Raw genomic sequence first — 15,075 nt, forward strand, 5'->3', positions numbered from 1 at the left:
CAGTTTAAAGCAAGCATAATTGGTCAAATCAGAGAGCCAGTGTTTCCGTTTTATGTAACAACACGCAAGAAATCCAATATTTCACAAAATTAGAAAATTTCCCTTAAACGACCTCTCAGATTTATATGGTGACCCTTATGAGGGCCCCGAGCCCTAGCCTGGGAACCGCTGGACTAAACTATTAACTGTAGAAAGTGGTTGAAGGGCTGAAGGGCTTTTACTATTAGGCTATTATTTTTTATAATAATTTTTTTTACATTAATGTATTTGAACTTTTACTTAAGTAAAAGGTCAGAATACTACAGCATACATCGTCGGTAAAAGCAGGGACAGATATTTTTTGTTTTGATCAGCTGACTTGTCACATGACATCCGTTTCCCTGTGTAATCGACAGACTCAGCTAAAAGGGTTCAGGAGCAGGTACCAACAAGAGACAAGTACTTTTAAAACATAAAACATTTGTATAGTTATTTCTTTTGCCTGTTAATGTCAAAATAGATGAAGGGAAACACGGAATGTACGGTCGCCAAACTCGGTTAAAAAATACGCTAATTTACTGCAGCTTGCTACTGTATATTTGTGGAAGAAGAGCGACGGAGTGACGGTTTACCAAGTTTAATTTGTACAGGAAAACGTGTTGTATTGCGCATTTAATGTACGCCGTATTGACAACTGGATGTTGTAAATTTTCAGACTTTTGACTTCTTTCTCTCTCAAGGTATGTAAAGTAGGTCAGAGCTATGGACGACTTCAATTGACCGTTTTCTGGGTAACGTTTGGCGTTGTGAATGTTGACGAAAATAACGGCTCAAAGCCACATTAACAGTTTCCCAAAGAGAGACAGATTAAGTATACGTGTTCTTATTTTAAAAACGATGATTAAAGTAGATTCATATATAATTTTGCGTATTGCAACATCATTCAGTACACTCATTGAGAGCATAAAGAAGACCAGGGGTCAAAGTCAGCTGCTGCCCCTCCTACACTGATAAGATCAGATATGATTTAATACTGGTGCATCATAGACAGAGATGGCAGTCAGTACAAAAGAAAGTACACCAGACATGACTATCAACTGCCCCACACACCAGGGTTACAAAATAAAACACACATTTCATTGTTACATCTTCCTAATTGTGATTATTTGCTCCTTCTTTTTGTCTTATGCTGTATACATATATGGAATATCCTATTTGGACAAAATCATTTTGGACTTAAGGAAATTGTTATGGACTTTTTTCACTTTAAAGTACCTATTACAATCAAATTGTACAATTTTGAAGGTACTTGTACTTTAGTATTTCTATTTCTATTTCATGGTACTTTATACTTCTACTCACCTATCATTGTGAAATATTTTACCTTTTACTGCTTTACTTTAATCAACAAAAAACGATGATGTATTATTATAGATTAATGAATCTACCCAGCAGTATATTTAGCCATTAAAATGACATCCACCTTTACCAACTGCAACCTTAGAGTGATGAATACACGTATGTGTTGATAATTATAATACCAGTAATATAGAATGTTATTCTGCATAACAAGTATGTACTTTAAGTATATTTATGCTAATACTTTTGTATTTTTGGTTAAATACGATTTTGAATGCAGTACCTTTACTTTTAACAGAGTATTTTATACTGCATTAGTGAAGCAAAAGATCTGAGTACTTCTTTGACCACTGCAATTTCCTGACATATTTTGAAAAAATTCCCAATGTGTTTTTGCTCTAAATATTTAGTTTATTATCACATCAGACAAAGAAAAAGCAGAACAAAAAAAGCTTATAATAAGGGTCACTTTTTATTTTGCTTGATATAAAAATGCGTACGATTTAATCAATCAATTTCTTCATGTAATTTCTAGTTGCAGCCCAGGTGTCATGACAACAATGTAATAATAGGCTTTGAAAACAGACAATGTTGACAGTTTAGGTGACATTTCTGCTTATGTGACAGAGAGAAACTTTTGATTTATTCCGCTGCTTCTTTCAGTCTTCTGAAGCAGAGAGGACGGCGTTTGTCTCCACTCGTCTGCTGAGAGAAAAACATGCCGTCCAACAAGTCAGTGTCTGAAGCTGCCATCACTCAGTTCATCAACTGCAGAATACTGAGAGACCACCGGTTGCAGAGGTACACACACACACACACACACACACACACACACACACACACACACACAAAGCTCAAACTTTTTGGGGCTGAAAGACCGTTATTTGAAATGTACCCGAAGCTGTCAGACTAAGTGGAGTGGAGTAAAATGTACTAAAGTAAAGTAAAAACTTACTAAAAGTTAGTTGTGTGTGTGTGTGTGTGTGTGTGTGTGTGTGTGTGTGTGTGTGCAAGCGAGTGTGTGTGTTTGTGTGTGTGTGTGTGTGTGCGTGAGTGAGTGTGTGTGTGTGTGTGTGTGTGTGTGTGCGTGAGTGAGTGAGTGTGTGTGTGTGTGTGTGTGTGTGTGTGTGTGTGTGTGTGTGTGTGTGTGTGTGTAGAGATGACTTGTGGGTGCGTGAAGGAAAGATTTTAGATCCCGAGAAGCTGTTTTTCGATGAGAAGGGTTATGCCGATAAGCGTGTGGACTGTGAAGGCAGCATCATTGCCCCGGGCTTTATAGACGTTCAGATCAATGGTAATACACACACACACACACACACACACACTTCAGTTTTGGACACTTGGTTGGAAAAAAAACATCTATCCTTTCCATTGTTTTCCAACGTTTTACAGACCAAATGATTAATAATAGAAACATTGAGATAATAATGGCAAAGAAAACAGTTCTGCCCAAAAGGGAAGTGTTAGTATGGTGTTCCTAACAATCCTATAGGTGAGTGTATATATATATATATGTGTGTGTGTGTACGTACGTATATACATATATTTGAAATTTGTTCAAAATAAAAATATAAGTTAATCAAGTTTTCTCAGTCTAGTCTTTGGGGCGGACATAAATATGTAAATACTTGTTGTTAGAACTCCATCTTCTGGAACAGGTCCTCAGCAGTCTGTCCTCTCCCACGCAGGAGGATACGGCATCGACTTCTCTCAGGCCTCCGACAACGTCAGCAGTGGAGTTTCTTTTGTGGCCAAAAAGATCCTGCAGCACGGCGTGACGTCTTTCTGTCCCACTCTGGTCACCTCGCCTCCTGCTGTCTACCACAAGGTAACACCAACACCAATACAATCATACCTAAGGTTTCTTCTCCTTAGTCCGCATCAGGCTGCAGAGTGACGATCACAAGTATGTACGGGGCCTTAGAGTGTCTATCATGAGCTTAACTGTAAAGATAACATTATTTCTGTAAGCTACTGTATAACCAAGAATTCACATATGGAGAAAATCAAATATCAACAAATACCTCAATATCAATATTGCGATGATATTGTAGGGTTGACAATTCCTCACAAAATATTAACACAGAGAATTAACAATGAGAATAGAATAGATAAATAATCAACAGTAATGTGGATATAATGATAAGCGGGTAAAGGCAAATAATAGAACAGCTATAACAGTCTGGAAAGTTCAGAAAATGACATCACTTTACTGTTATGCACCAGGAAAAGACACAACTTGCGATATTGTGCGATATTACAATATCCAACATGTAAGATTGTATCTAGCCTCATAAATAGAAATCAATATAATATCTATATCTTGCACAGCCCTATGTGCATGGTCCAAATAAATTACTAATATGAAATACTTTAACCAGCTACAGAGGCCTTGGGCTTTAAGCCCACACAAGTGAAAACCAAACGCTACAAATAAATAATACTGAACACAAATGATTATGCAACCAACCATTATTTTATAGTTAAATAATCTGTTGATTATTGAGATAAATATTAATTATCAGAAAATGGGGAAAAAAGTGGATCAGTGTTTCCCAAAGCCCGAAGATGACATCCTCAAATGTCTCATTTTTTCCACAACTCAAAGATTTACAGTTTACTGTCACAGAGGAGAGAAGAAACTATTCACATTTAAGAAGCTGGAATCAAAGAACTTTTAAATGACTCAAAAATGATTCAAACCGATGAATGGATTATTCATCGGTTTGGCGAAAAAAATTGTTGGCGATTTATTTAATAATTGTCAATTAATCGAATAATCTTTGCAGTTCTAACTAAACATATTTTTGAAGTAAATACTGACAGAATTAATCAGTAAAGCAGTAACTGAGGGACATGAGGTTGTCTAATTAGCTGCTGTCTGACACTAATTACTTCCACAAATAGATCAAACTCCACTCATTTTCAAGCAGGGAACTTTACAGTACATCCCACTGTTCTCACACTGGATTTAATGAGTAAGTGTCACTGCTTGCTTTTCAGTGTAATGTTGCTTTTTAAAAAGGATTTTCTTGTTTTTTATTAATTGTTAGATGAAGCTAATGCGTGTACAATCTGTCATTATTCCCCCCCCCCCCCCCGTAACTAAAATGTGTTTCAGGTTCTTCCTCAGATCAAAGTTAGCGATGGAGGACAGCATGGAGCTGGAGTTCTTGGTAAGATTAGTTGTGGTGCATTCAAGTGCTCCTGGGATAGTCCTATTGCCCCAGTTGGGAAGTCATTCTTCCGACTTCACAGTCTTCATGAGCTTTAAGTCGTAAAGTGGAAACAACATGGACACTACAGAGCAGATACGTAGCATAGACTTAATAATAATAATTAATAATACGAAGTGGATGATGGATAATAGTGGATAGTGGATAATAATGGACGAAGCTTGCAGACCTGAATAGTGAAGCCAATGCAGCAGTGCCTTTAACCTGCATTCTATCTCATTTCCAGCAGGGGGCAAACCATTCCATGCAAAAAGAAGTGTTTCTAAAGAAGTCTACGAGAAAATAATCCCACTTCTTACTTGATTTATTACCTCAGCAAACATCTTCATAATGACTCTTATCATCTCAATTGCTAGTTTCAAGTCTCCTTAAATACAGAATGATGTACATGTTGTAAATTATGGTCCCATTTATTATAAAGTTGATGATAAAGCAGAGGCGAACCATGGCACTGTGTACATCGAAACAGCCCTGAACTTGTTTTTCAGTAGCAGCAGGACAGTGTATGTGGGGTTGATTACAAGAATTAACCACAGTGTGTGTGGTTGAAGTGTTAGCCAGTGCAACAGTGTGGCTTATTTATGTGTTTATATGGCACACATGAAGAAGACCTATTGGCTGTGATAAAACACAAACAATAGACAGACTTATCCTTAAAAAATATTTCACGTATTTATATTTGTATTAGTGCTGTCAAATGATTAAAATGTTTAATCGTGAGTAATGGCATTAATGTCATAGTTAACTTGCAATTAATTGCACATTTGTATCTAGTCAAAATGTCCCTTGATTTCTTTTTGTCCCATTATTATTTTTTTCATTTTAGTGTTTTTATCAATATGAAAAAGTTGATTGGCTCGCTTTGTGCAAATGTTTTTTTTTATTGAAAACAACATTGGTATATAGCATACTGTAGTGTTCCATTTCACACTAACATTATCACTTGGAGCAAATAATCTCTCTCACAGTGTAACTCTCCATTAATAAAAGAGTGAAAAACATTTGACGGGGGGCGAATCAGCATAAGGTGTGTGCTTGGCCATCCAGTGGTATTTCATACTGGACGTGCTGTAATGATTGCTCAGTTCACAACGAGAAAACAGACAGATCACTTTGGTCTCATCAATGGAACATTTGGCAACTTTTAAAAAGGAAACTTTCCATTCAGAATCTTATCGGCATCCATTTCAGCGTTTCACGCTCGCCATTCAATCAAAACGTAAAGTTACTACTCTTTGGCCAGCTCGCAAGCCCAAAGGGTGTGTTTGTGTGGTGTGCCTGTTGTTTTGTGTCCGGTCTAGCTAGATACGGTGTGCTGTTGTAGTTTTTTTTAACGTTACTACAAACTACAAAGTTTGCTACGCCAAAAAGAATGTGATTTAAAAAATTGATGCCGTTAAAATTGGTTTGCATTATAGCTGTTAGGAACGTGTTAAACTGACAGCACTAATTTATATTGTATACTGTATATCTGCAGGTTTTCATCTGGAGGGCCCGTTCATCAGCGTGGAGAAGAAAGGAGCTCACCCGGAGCAGTTTCTCCGGACCTTTCAGTCTGGAGGGATCGAGGACCTGATGGAGGCCTATGGTGGCCTGGACAACATCGCCATGGTGACACTGGCTCCCGAGCTGGGCGGCAGCCAATCGGTGGTGAAGGAGCTCTGCCAGAGGGGCATCACTGTGTCGTTAGGTACGCACCATGTACTCACTCATTTCCCCAAAAAGCTTGTTATACACCTTAAATTGAAGAAAAACAATGAAGTTCTGTTAAGTGTATTATTCTGCAAACTCCTCTGACTCAGTTACTATTTCCCTCATGTAGGTCACTCTGTGGCCAACCTGTCCCAGGCTGAGGAGGCCGTTCATCACGGAGCCTCCTTCATCACTCACCTCTTTAACGCCATGCTGCCTGTGAGTCTCGCATTCTCAGAGCCTGTATCTAACAATATTGTAATGCAGCGTATAACATTTCACTGAACGATCTTAAGAATGACCCTTTTAGAAGAAAAGGGTAAAACAATCTTGAGTCGAAGAAGAAGATGTTTTCAACGGGTTGGCTGACAGCATTTTGAGGAAAATAACAGATACCCAAGCCACGTTTAAGTCCAAAGTCTGGGCCGACGGTTGCTCTTGGGTTCTGTAGTTTTTATTTAATGTAAATATAAATGAACTGTTCTTTTACTAGGTGCCACCTGCTCATCAGATAAACACTCACACTCCTTTACACTCCAATGGCGCAGCATCGGGTGCAACTCAGGGTTCAGAGTCTTGCCCAAGGACATTTCGACATGGGACTGCAGGGCCAGGGATCGAACCACAGTGAAAAAAGAGAGAACCTTTTTTTATGGGCATTTTGTATTCATAGTTAGAATTTCATGCTGTATCATTATTGGATTGTTCAGCAATACATTAATTATCCCAGAATTGCTGTATTGCAATATTCTCTGTATTGTGAGCCATCTTATTGTATCGTGAGGTACCTTGTGATTCCCATCCCTAATCATGAGACAGTTTGTAGACTGGAGGTGCAGTTCAGTGCAATGCCACTGTATGAAGGGGGATCATCTGAGGGTCAAACTGCCTGTCCTCCCTACCTAAAGCATCTGCTTTTCTCTTCGCTGTGTTGTGATCCAGTTCCACCATCGGGACCCTGGTATAGTGGGTCTCCTGACCAGTGACCAGGTTCCTGCAGGCAGGACAGTCTACTACGGCATGATAGCTGACGGGATCCACACTAATCCTGCGGCCCTACGCATCGCCCACAGAGCTCACCCTTCAGGTCTGTGGAGGCTGTTGTTGTCGATGGAAAGAGTACTGAACTATAGACAGCCAAAGTCCTGATGTCACTTCCTGTCGTCACTTAGCCGAAAAAGAAAAAATGTGCATATGTATGTGTGTTTGCATGCATGTATATAGTACATGTGTATCTGTGTGTGCATGTATGCATGCATACTATGTGTATGTATACATATATAAACAAGTGCAGAATTAAATTCTTTAGTTTTTAACTAAAGCACTAAAACAGAAAAAAGAATTCTCCTCCTTCTCCTTTTTTAACATGGGAATCCCTATTTGAATAATTTATGATCATTTAGAAAGATATGTTTGCTGAAGATTTTTTGCTTTCTTTTTTTGCCTGTACTGAAATATGCATGTTCCTAATCATCTTTTTTATAATGCGTCCAAAATTAAAAATAAACTGATGCCTTTGTGTTTGCACCTCCAGGTTTGGTGTTGGTGACGGATGCGATCACAGCGATGGGTCTCCCTCCTGGGCGTCACACTCTGGGCCAGCAGGTCATTGAGATCCAGGGTCTCCACGCTTACGTTGCAGGTCTCAAGTTTTTCTTCAGTTTTTGTATCAATACATTTTCTATTTAATTGTGATGCTTGTATGAAGGTTACACAAATATAGCTTTATGCCTAATTTACACTACACAATGTTTGGGAGCTCCACAACAAAATTCCCACATCAGAGGCAAATCAGCGTTGGCCTGGCGCTCGCTAATTGGCTCTCCAGTGCTTTGTGTGACGCACGTGCCAGTGCCTCGTGGATCCATCCCAGATTTCTAGCATGCTAAATATAAATATCCGGACTTGAATCAGTTCAATATCCCAATGCATCACGATGTTTCACCTCCTCAATATTATTTTATATTGCTACACATGGTTTTCATCAACAAATTCAAGCAGTTGGATATATAGGAACTCACGTGGAACTGTATCTGCTCTTCAAAAAGACACTTCCTGAAAGTAGGGAGTCTGCACACAGCAGACAACAGGCAAAGAAAGCAGCAACCGGAAAATTTAAAAGACAACATCATTAGGCAATAATCGATTATAGTCTGTCACCTGCATGCAGAAGCGTCCAGGTCCGCATCGTGTTGCAATGATTAATTTCAACACCCCTACCCTACACTCATGCACTGCAACCCTGAACCCTTTCTAGACATTGCCTGGAGGAGCTGTATGTCAAAATCATTTGGATCGGACATTAAGAGAGAGACTTGACTTGATTGTTTATGACCCAATTACAACCCAGCTCCTGCATGTCCTGCCTCATGCACGCTCTACCCAGGCGCCACCCTTTACCTCAACTAAACACAGTATTTACAGTGAGAATATGTCTTATACATGTAGTCTCCTGTTGTGTGCTACATGTGTGAAATGGAAATTCCGGACAATGTCAGGATCTAACTCCTCAGGCAGTGTCCGGAGTTCATATGTTCATATGGGACTTATGTGTTACATTTGCAACAAGTTGTTGTTGTTGCACCTCAAGGAAACAGGCTACAATTAATAAAGGTGCATGGAAACAAGTTCTTTTGTGAACACGTGTGCCAACGACAACAACCCCTTACCCAGAACTGTCAAACATACGGCCCTAGGGCCAGAACTGGGCCCCCGAAGGGTCCAATCCGGCCCACTGGATGACTTTACAAAGTGTAAAAACTGCAGGTCATTAGTTCCAATCTAGCAATGTAATGCAGAGCTATTTCTATCTCTCAACTGAAGGTGGCACTGTCCTACTAAGGTTAGCAGTCCCTATGCTGGAAACACACACAGACACACACACACACAGACACACACACTGTCAAGTTTAAAGGCTGCTGTTCATGCAGGAGCCAACCGTGGAGCATGTCTTTGTCCAAAAGAAGAAAAGTAGACACAGAGGAGTCAGGTTTTCAAAATGGACCAGTCCCAATCCTTTTCACAGAGGTAAATGGGAAGCCATTGTACTTGGCACGTGAGCACCATTGCATGCTCAAGGAATCTAATAATCCTCACCAGACTCATCAAGACCCATCATGGTTTTATTGATCCAAAACCAATTGAGATAAAATTGGTCTGGATGTGACCTGTTAAAAATATTTTGACACCTAAATAAAGAATGAAAGTAAAGAAGGGTGATGCCCCACCCTTCTTTATGTTTTCTTCTTTGTTGTATTGCTGCATATCAGCCAACAACAACTTGCAGCGCTTGTTTTTCGAACCAAATCCTGTCTCGCTCATCATAGTATTACATCATGTCCCGTGTCACTTCTCCCTTCATCAATAATGTATTGTGAAAATCACAGCCGAGATTACAACATAGACTCCAGGTTATAAAAAATAAGCCAGTTGGGAAGCGTGTACAGTGCAGTGATCTGACCACTGTGAAAGTCATGTAACGTGAGCTTAAGTTGCTACCTCTGAGTTTTGAACTCTTTCTCTCTTATAGGCACCAAGACGCTCTGCGGCAGCATTGCCACGATGGACATGTGTGTACGCCACTTTAAACATGCTTCAGGTGAGTTTAAATGCAGCCAAAAAATACTCCAGTTTAAAAATGTTGGAACGAGATATTATTTTACTACTCTCTTGTCCTTTGTGTAGAGTCGAGGAGTTTCACGGGAGTTTTAAAATGATCACTTCCTGGAAATATATATCTTTTTCCGTAACTTCCTGAACGTTAATGCCTTTTAACCCTTGTGTTGTCTTCCCGTCAAAATTGAAAATCCGCACTTTTGTTGATGCTTTTTATGGATGTTTTTTTTTAATTTTTCTTACATTTTTGACCCTTTGCTCAATACTTTTGACACTTTTTTTCAATGTTTGTCACTTTTTTTGATGTTTTCAACACTAACTCATTAACTTTTTTTACAGTTTTACAGTTTTTTTTGGGATTCATGATCAATAAATCTCATTTATAGGAAATAATACCTAATATTTGACTTAAAAAAGCAGAAATTAGGAATTATTTTGACTAAAATTAAAGGAAAGTATGTTGATGGATAATCACCTTTTACTCAATTCTATTTCAAAAACCACTTCAATTTATTTCTCCAAATGCTATAAAAGTGAATAAGACACCCAAAATTAATGGAAATAGAGATTTGTACTTGCCAAAGAGCGTTGTTGTGTGTAAATAATCGTTATTTTGAGTAATTACAATTGGGTAATTAAGTAGAACATTAGTATAGGAAAACAGGTCAATTTGACCCGAGGACAACATGAGGGTTATATGATTTATAAACCAGAGCTGCATATAATTTATCATAAAATGGCATCTTTCTTCCACAACATAAAATATTCTTCGGTATTTTAAAACCCAGAAAATCTCAGAATCCCAGAATCCTGCAGAAGTTAGAAGATAATTTAAACTGCATAACAGGATCTAAATCCCAGTTATTTAACCCCTAACTTCACCAACAATCCACCATGTTCTCTATGAACAGACTGCAGTGTAGAGGAAGCTCTGGAAGCTGCCTCGCTCCATCCTGCCAAACTCCTGGGTGTCAGCCACAAGAAGGGAACCCTGGACTACGGATCAGACGCAGGTCGGGATTTACTGCATAAAAGAATCCCCATCTCTGCTGTGTGTAGGCCAAAACACTAATCGTGTTTACCCTGACTGTGTTTTCAGACCTTGTTTTGCTCGATGACGCCCTAAACGTCAAAGCCACCTTTATTTCTGGAGAGGAAGTGTGGAGAAAAGAACCATAGAATAAGAAGAAAGCCTGCAGATGGAAACCGGCCCTGCAGCTGGGACCCACGGTGCCTTTACGGGACGCTGTTATACACAGAACCACAAATCTGTTGAATGTTTTAGTTCATCAGAACACACAGATGCTTTGCATTTAGAACATGTCAGGTGAGCTCAAACAAGGGTTCACTGCTTTTCTTTTACCCATGAGATTTTTTTATTTAAGCATCTTCAATTCAACTATCAGCAATTGAACTCTGAATCCAACTCAGTACTTTTATCTGAATGTAAGTAGATTTGAGTTGATTTCTGACATATTCAGTTTTTTTTTTTTTATTATGAACTTACTGCAATAAAAGTATGCTTCCAGATGCTTTACTGTTAATTTTCAGACTTTACTCAGATGTGACTTAAAGGGAATCATGTTGTGATTAAACTACATAATTCAACTTTCACTGAATGTTACTGTAATATTTCTGCTTCTTAACAATAACATTTACTGTTGTTATTTCATCTGTTGTTTGGGTGGATTTCTGTTGTGCGTGTTCTGTAGTAGAGTTTGTGCTTGATTTACAGTCCATGTATACTATAGAATCATATGTAAGTCACTCTCGTGTGGAACTGCTGCTACCAGCTGATAGTTGTCTAAAACATGAAAAGAAACCCCAACTAGATGTGGCTTTTTGTAAGGCATCCACTGGTTAAAAACATGGATTTTTTATTATTATTATAAAAAAGCTTAATATGAGTAATGAGTACAATATTTTTGCTTTAAAATTGCAGATAATGAAAAGTACAATACCAGTACCTCAAGGTTGGACTTAGACACAGTAGTTCAAAAAATGCAATTGCCACAAAATCGAGCCAAATAGACACTTTGACAAAGTATTTTATAAGGTCATTAAAAATTTTACAAATAAATCTGAAAAGTGACTTGTAATATAGCTCTCCAAGAAACGTATTGCAGTAAAAAATACAATATTTCCCTCTGAAATTTGGTCTTGTAAAAAATTTTACACAGCATAAAGTGGAAATGAACCAAGCAACATTATATATGAAAAGTGTAGTGAATGAGAGTAAAAGCACCGTTACTTTTCACCAATGAAAATAATCATTTTCAGATTGCTGATCTGGATGTTGCAATTCTCAATGTGCACACCATCAGGTTGATCCTGTGCTGCAGTCTTAAACACTCCAATCAGGGCAGCCAATAGTCTAGTTAGAAAGGCTCCTGGCCCAGACGGTGTGTCACCATCCTGCCTGAAAATCTGTGCAGACCAGCTGGCCCCCATCTTCACTCAGATCTTCAACAGATCTCTGGAGCTATCTGAAGTACCATCCTGCTTCAAAAGCTCGACAATCACCCGAGTCCCCATAAAAACCCTCCATCTCTGGACTAAATGACTACAGGTCTGTTGCCCTGACATCTGTAGTCATGAGGTCATTTGAAAGACTGGTGTTGGCCGACCTGAAGGACATCACAGTCCCCTTACTGGACCCCAGCAGTTAACCTACAGGGCTAACAGGTCTGTGGATGATGCAGTCAACTTGGGACTGCATTACATCCTGCAACACCTCGACTCTCCAGGGGCTTATGCAAGGATCTTGTTTGTGGACTTCAGCTCGGCGTTCAACTCCATCATCCCGAACATCCTCAGCACCACACTCTCCCAGCTCGCTGTGCCAGCCTCCACCTGTCAGTGGATCACAAACTTCCTGACTGACAGGAGGCAGCAGGTGAGGCCGGGGAACATCACATCCAGCACATGGACTATCAGCACCGGCGCCACCCAGGGGTGTGTGCTCTCCATTGCTTTTCTACCCCCTAACCCTAACACCAATGACTGCACCTCAGGAGACCCATCTGTTAAACTCCGGAAGTACGCTGACGACACAACGGTCATCGGCCTCATCTGGGACGGTGATGAGTCGGCCTACAGACGGGAGGTGGATCAGCTGGCTCTCTGGTGCAGTCAGAACAACCTTGAGCTTAACACGCTCAAGACTGTGGAGATGATCGTGGACTTCAGGAGGAGCCCCCCCACTCTTCCTTTCATCACCATACTCAACAGCCCTGTGTCTGCTGTGGACTTTCTGGGATCCACTATATCCCAGGACCTGAAGTGGGAGCCCAACACAGACACCATCCTCAATTACCCCCCCCATGTAACTTTTGCTAGACAACAGCAGACCTCTCCAAATTATGCGAGGTTGTTTATTGTGACATATTAAACACACAAAATAACACACATGATGACAGGACAGACCCTTTGCATGTTAGGGGTGGGATACCTCCTATGTAACTGATATGGTAGGCAGGTAAAAGAAGTTATTTGAAAACCCATGTCAAACTAAATTAAAGTAAAACAGAGATCACGTTAGAGGACAGGGAGGATATATAGGCCTATCAGTCGGCCTGATTAATCCACAATGTTTAACGACGCTATAAACAATTTACACGTCGCCTTAATGTAACAGACAAATATACGTATTTATGTAGAGAATTGAGAACCATGTTCCTATGGAAAACCCTGTAGAGTCTTCCACGTCGCTATTTGTTCCACTGAAGAAGTACATTCAAAGTGAAGGAGTCAAACAATTCGAAGGGCAGCAGAAACTCCGCTCTGTGTGCATGCGCGCTCCCTCAGCCAGGGGACACAAATCCTGGCGGGGATAAGTACATTGGCACGACACCGGCGTGGATATCACAGCAAGCCGCTGTCTGTCGAAGTAAATGACGACAATCAGTTTCTGAGGCAGCTCATAGCCAAGCTCAACGTGAAACCGAGAGACGAAATGAAGGACAAAGTCATGTGTTTAGGTCCATAGTTTGCTGCACTTCGAATTGTGACAAACAGTTTGGAAACACTTTGCACATAAAATCTTCGTGTGGGAAGATAACAGCAGTTGCAGCAAATATCCGATTTCAAACTGGTGGAGTCGAAAAAAGGTTAGTCAGTCAGCCCAGTCTAGCTGTAGTAAGCCCGGGTAGGAGCAGAAAGCTCGGGTAGGATCAGAAAGCTCGGGTAGGATCAGAAAGCTCGGGTAGGATCAGAAAGCTCGGGTAGGATCAGAAAGCTCGGGTAGGCTGTTCCCTCGCGTAAAGGTCCGCCCCGTACAGACTAGTTGCGTCACATTCGAAAATCTGCTGTGAGTGAAGCAGTTTGATCTGCGTAACCGAGGCGGACACCGCAGAGGTGATCAGACTACATCGCCTTGTAGTTGGAGGTGTCTTCGTCCCTCCAGCGGACTGCTGCCTCTCGGCATGAGAGCGTCCTTTGCTGTGAGGGCTGCTTGTTACCATTTACCGGGACGGAGAGAGACTCGCTGAGAACTGCTGAGGATTTTCTTCTTCCGTGAGGGAGCAGTGTGGCCGTAGACTGAGAGGCGGGGATTTAACCGAGTAATAATATCTAGAATTTTACTGTACAGGTGGATAAATAAAAATCCTCTGTGATAGCAATACAAAAATCCTAGTGTGATATGGGGAAATTCAGACAATATTGAAATGAAGTATGTTCTGGATCGGCTCATAATGACCTTGGGGAGCTTCTCTCGACCGTGCGTAAAAGTAGGCTACCCGATGCTGGTTACACAGGCATGAATTAGCAGGAGAGGAAAGCCGCCCAGTTCTTTCATTAATGTGCTTTTTAACTAACAGGTTGTTTTATTGTCAGTTTGAAGTATTTTATCTTATTGGATCTTGTTTACCATACTTGTAAAATTCAAATATTGTAAACCCTTGATCTATAAAAAATAAATGATCTATGTTAAATGATGATTGTGGCTGCATCTCTCCTTGTGTTTCCATGATCATGTGCATGTCTTGAGGTCACTATGGCCCATAGAATTTCGGCTTTTAACCAGGTAGTTCAAGTTTAAATAACAATATTCATTCATGGGTTATTTCTTATTTGCCATTGTGCCAAAGTTTTCATAGAAAATAAAAGCATGACAACAACTCAACAGAGCTTCATGTTGAGAAGGGTAACAAATTATTTTTTTAAAGGGTAACTAATAATTCGTTACACACAA

At 40.0% G+C, this 15,075-nt stretch overlaps 1 protein-coding gene across 1 annotated transcript; it reads left to right on the forward strand.

The window, feature by feature from the left end:
* Positions 1-363: 363 nt before the first annotated feature.
* amdhd2 (amidohydrolase domain containing 2) lies at positions 364-11,062 on the forward strand. Its single transcript, XM_034895034.1, has 12 exons — positions 364-719; positions 2,002-2,139; positions 2,496-2,632; positions 3,027-3,166; positions 4,460-4,514; positions 6,052-6,264; positions 6,397-6,485; positions 7,209-7,353; positions 7,801-7,908; positions 9,796-9,864; positions 10,793-10,894; positions 10,981-11,062. The coding sequence occupies exons 2-12, from the start codon at positions 2,057-2,059 to the stop codon at positions 11,058-11,060; spliced, it is 1,221 nt and encodes a 406-aa protein (XP_034750925.1). The 5' UTR covers positions 364-719; positions 2,002-2,056; the 3' UTR covers positions 11,061-11,062.
* Positions 11,063-15,075: the final 4,013 nt, after the last annotated feature.

This window comes from Etheostoma cragini, chromosome 15, assembly GCF_013103735.1.
Source record: "Etheostoma cragini isolate CJK2018 chromosome 15, CSU_Ecrag_1.0, whole genome shotgun sequence".
Lineage (NCBI taxonomy): Eukaryota > Metazoa > Chordata > Actinopteri > Perciformes > Percidae > Etheostoma > Etheostoma cragini.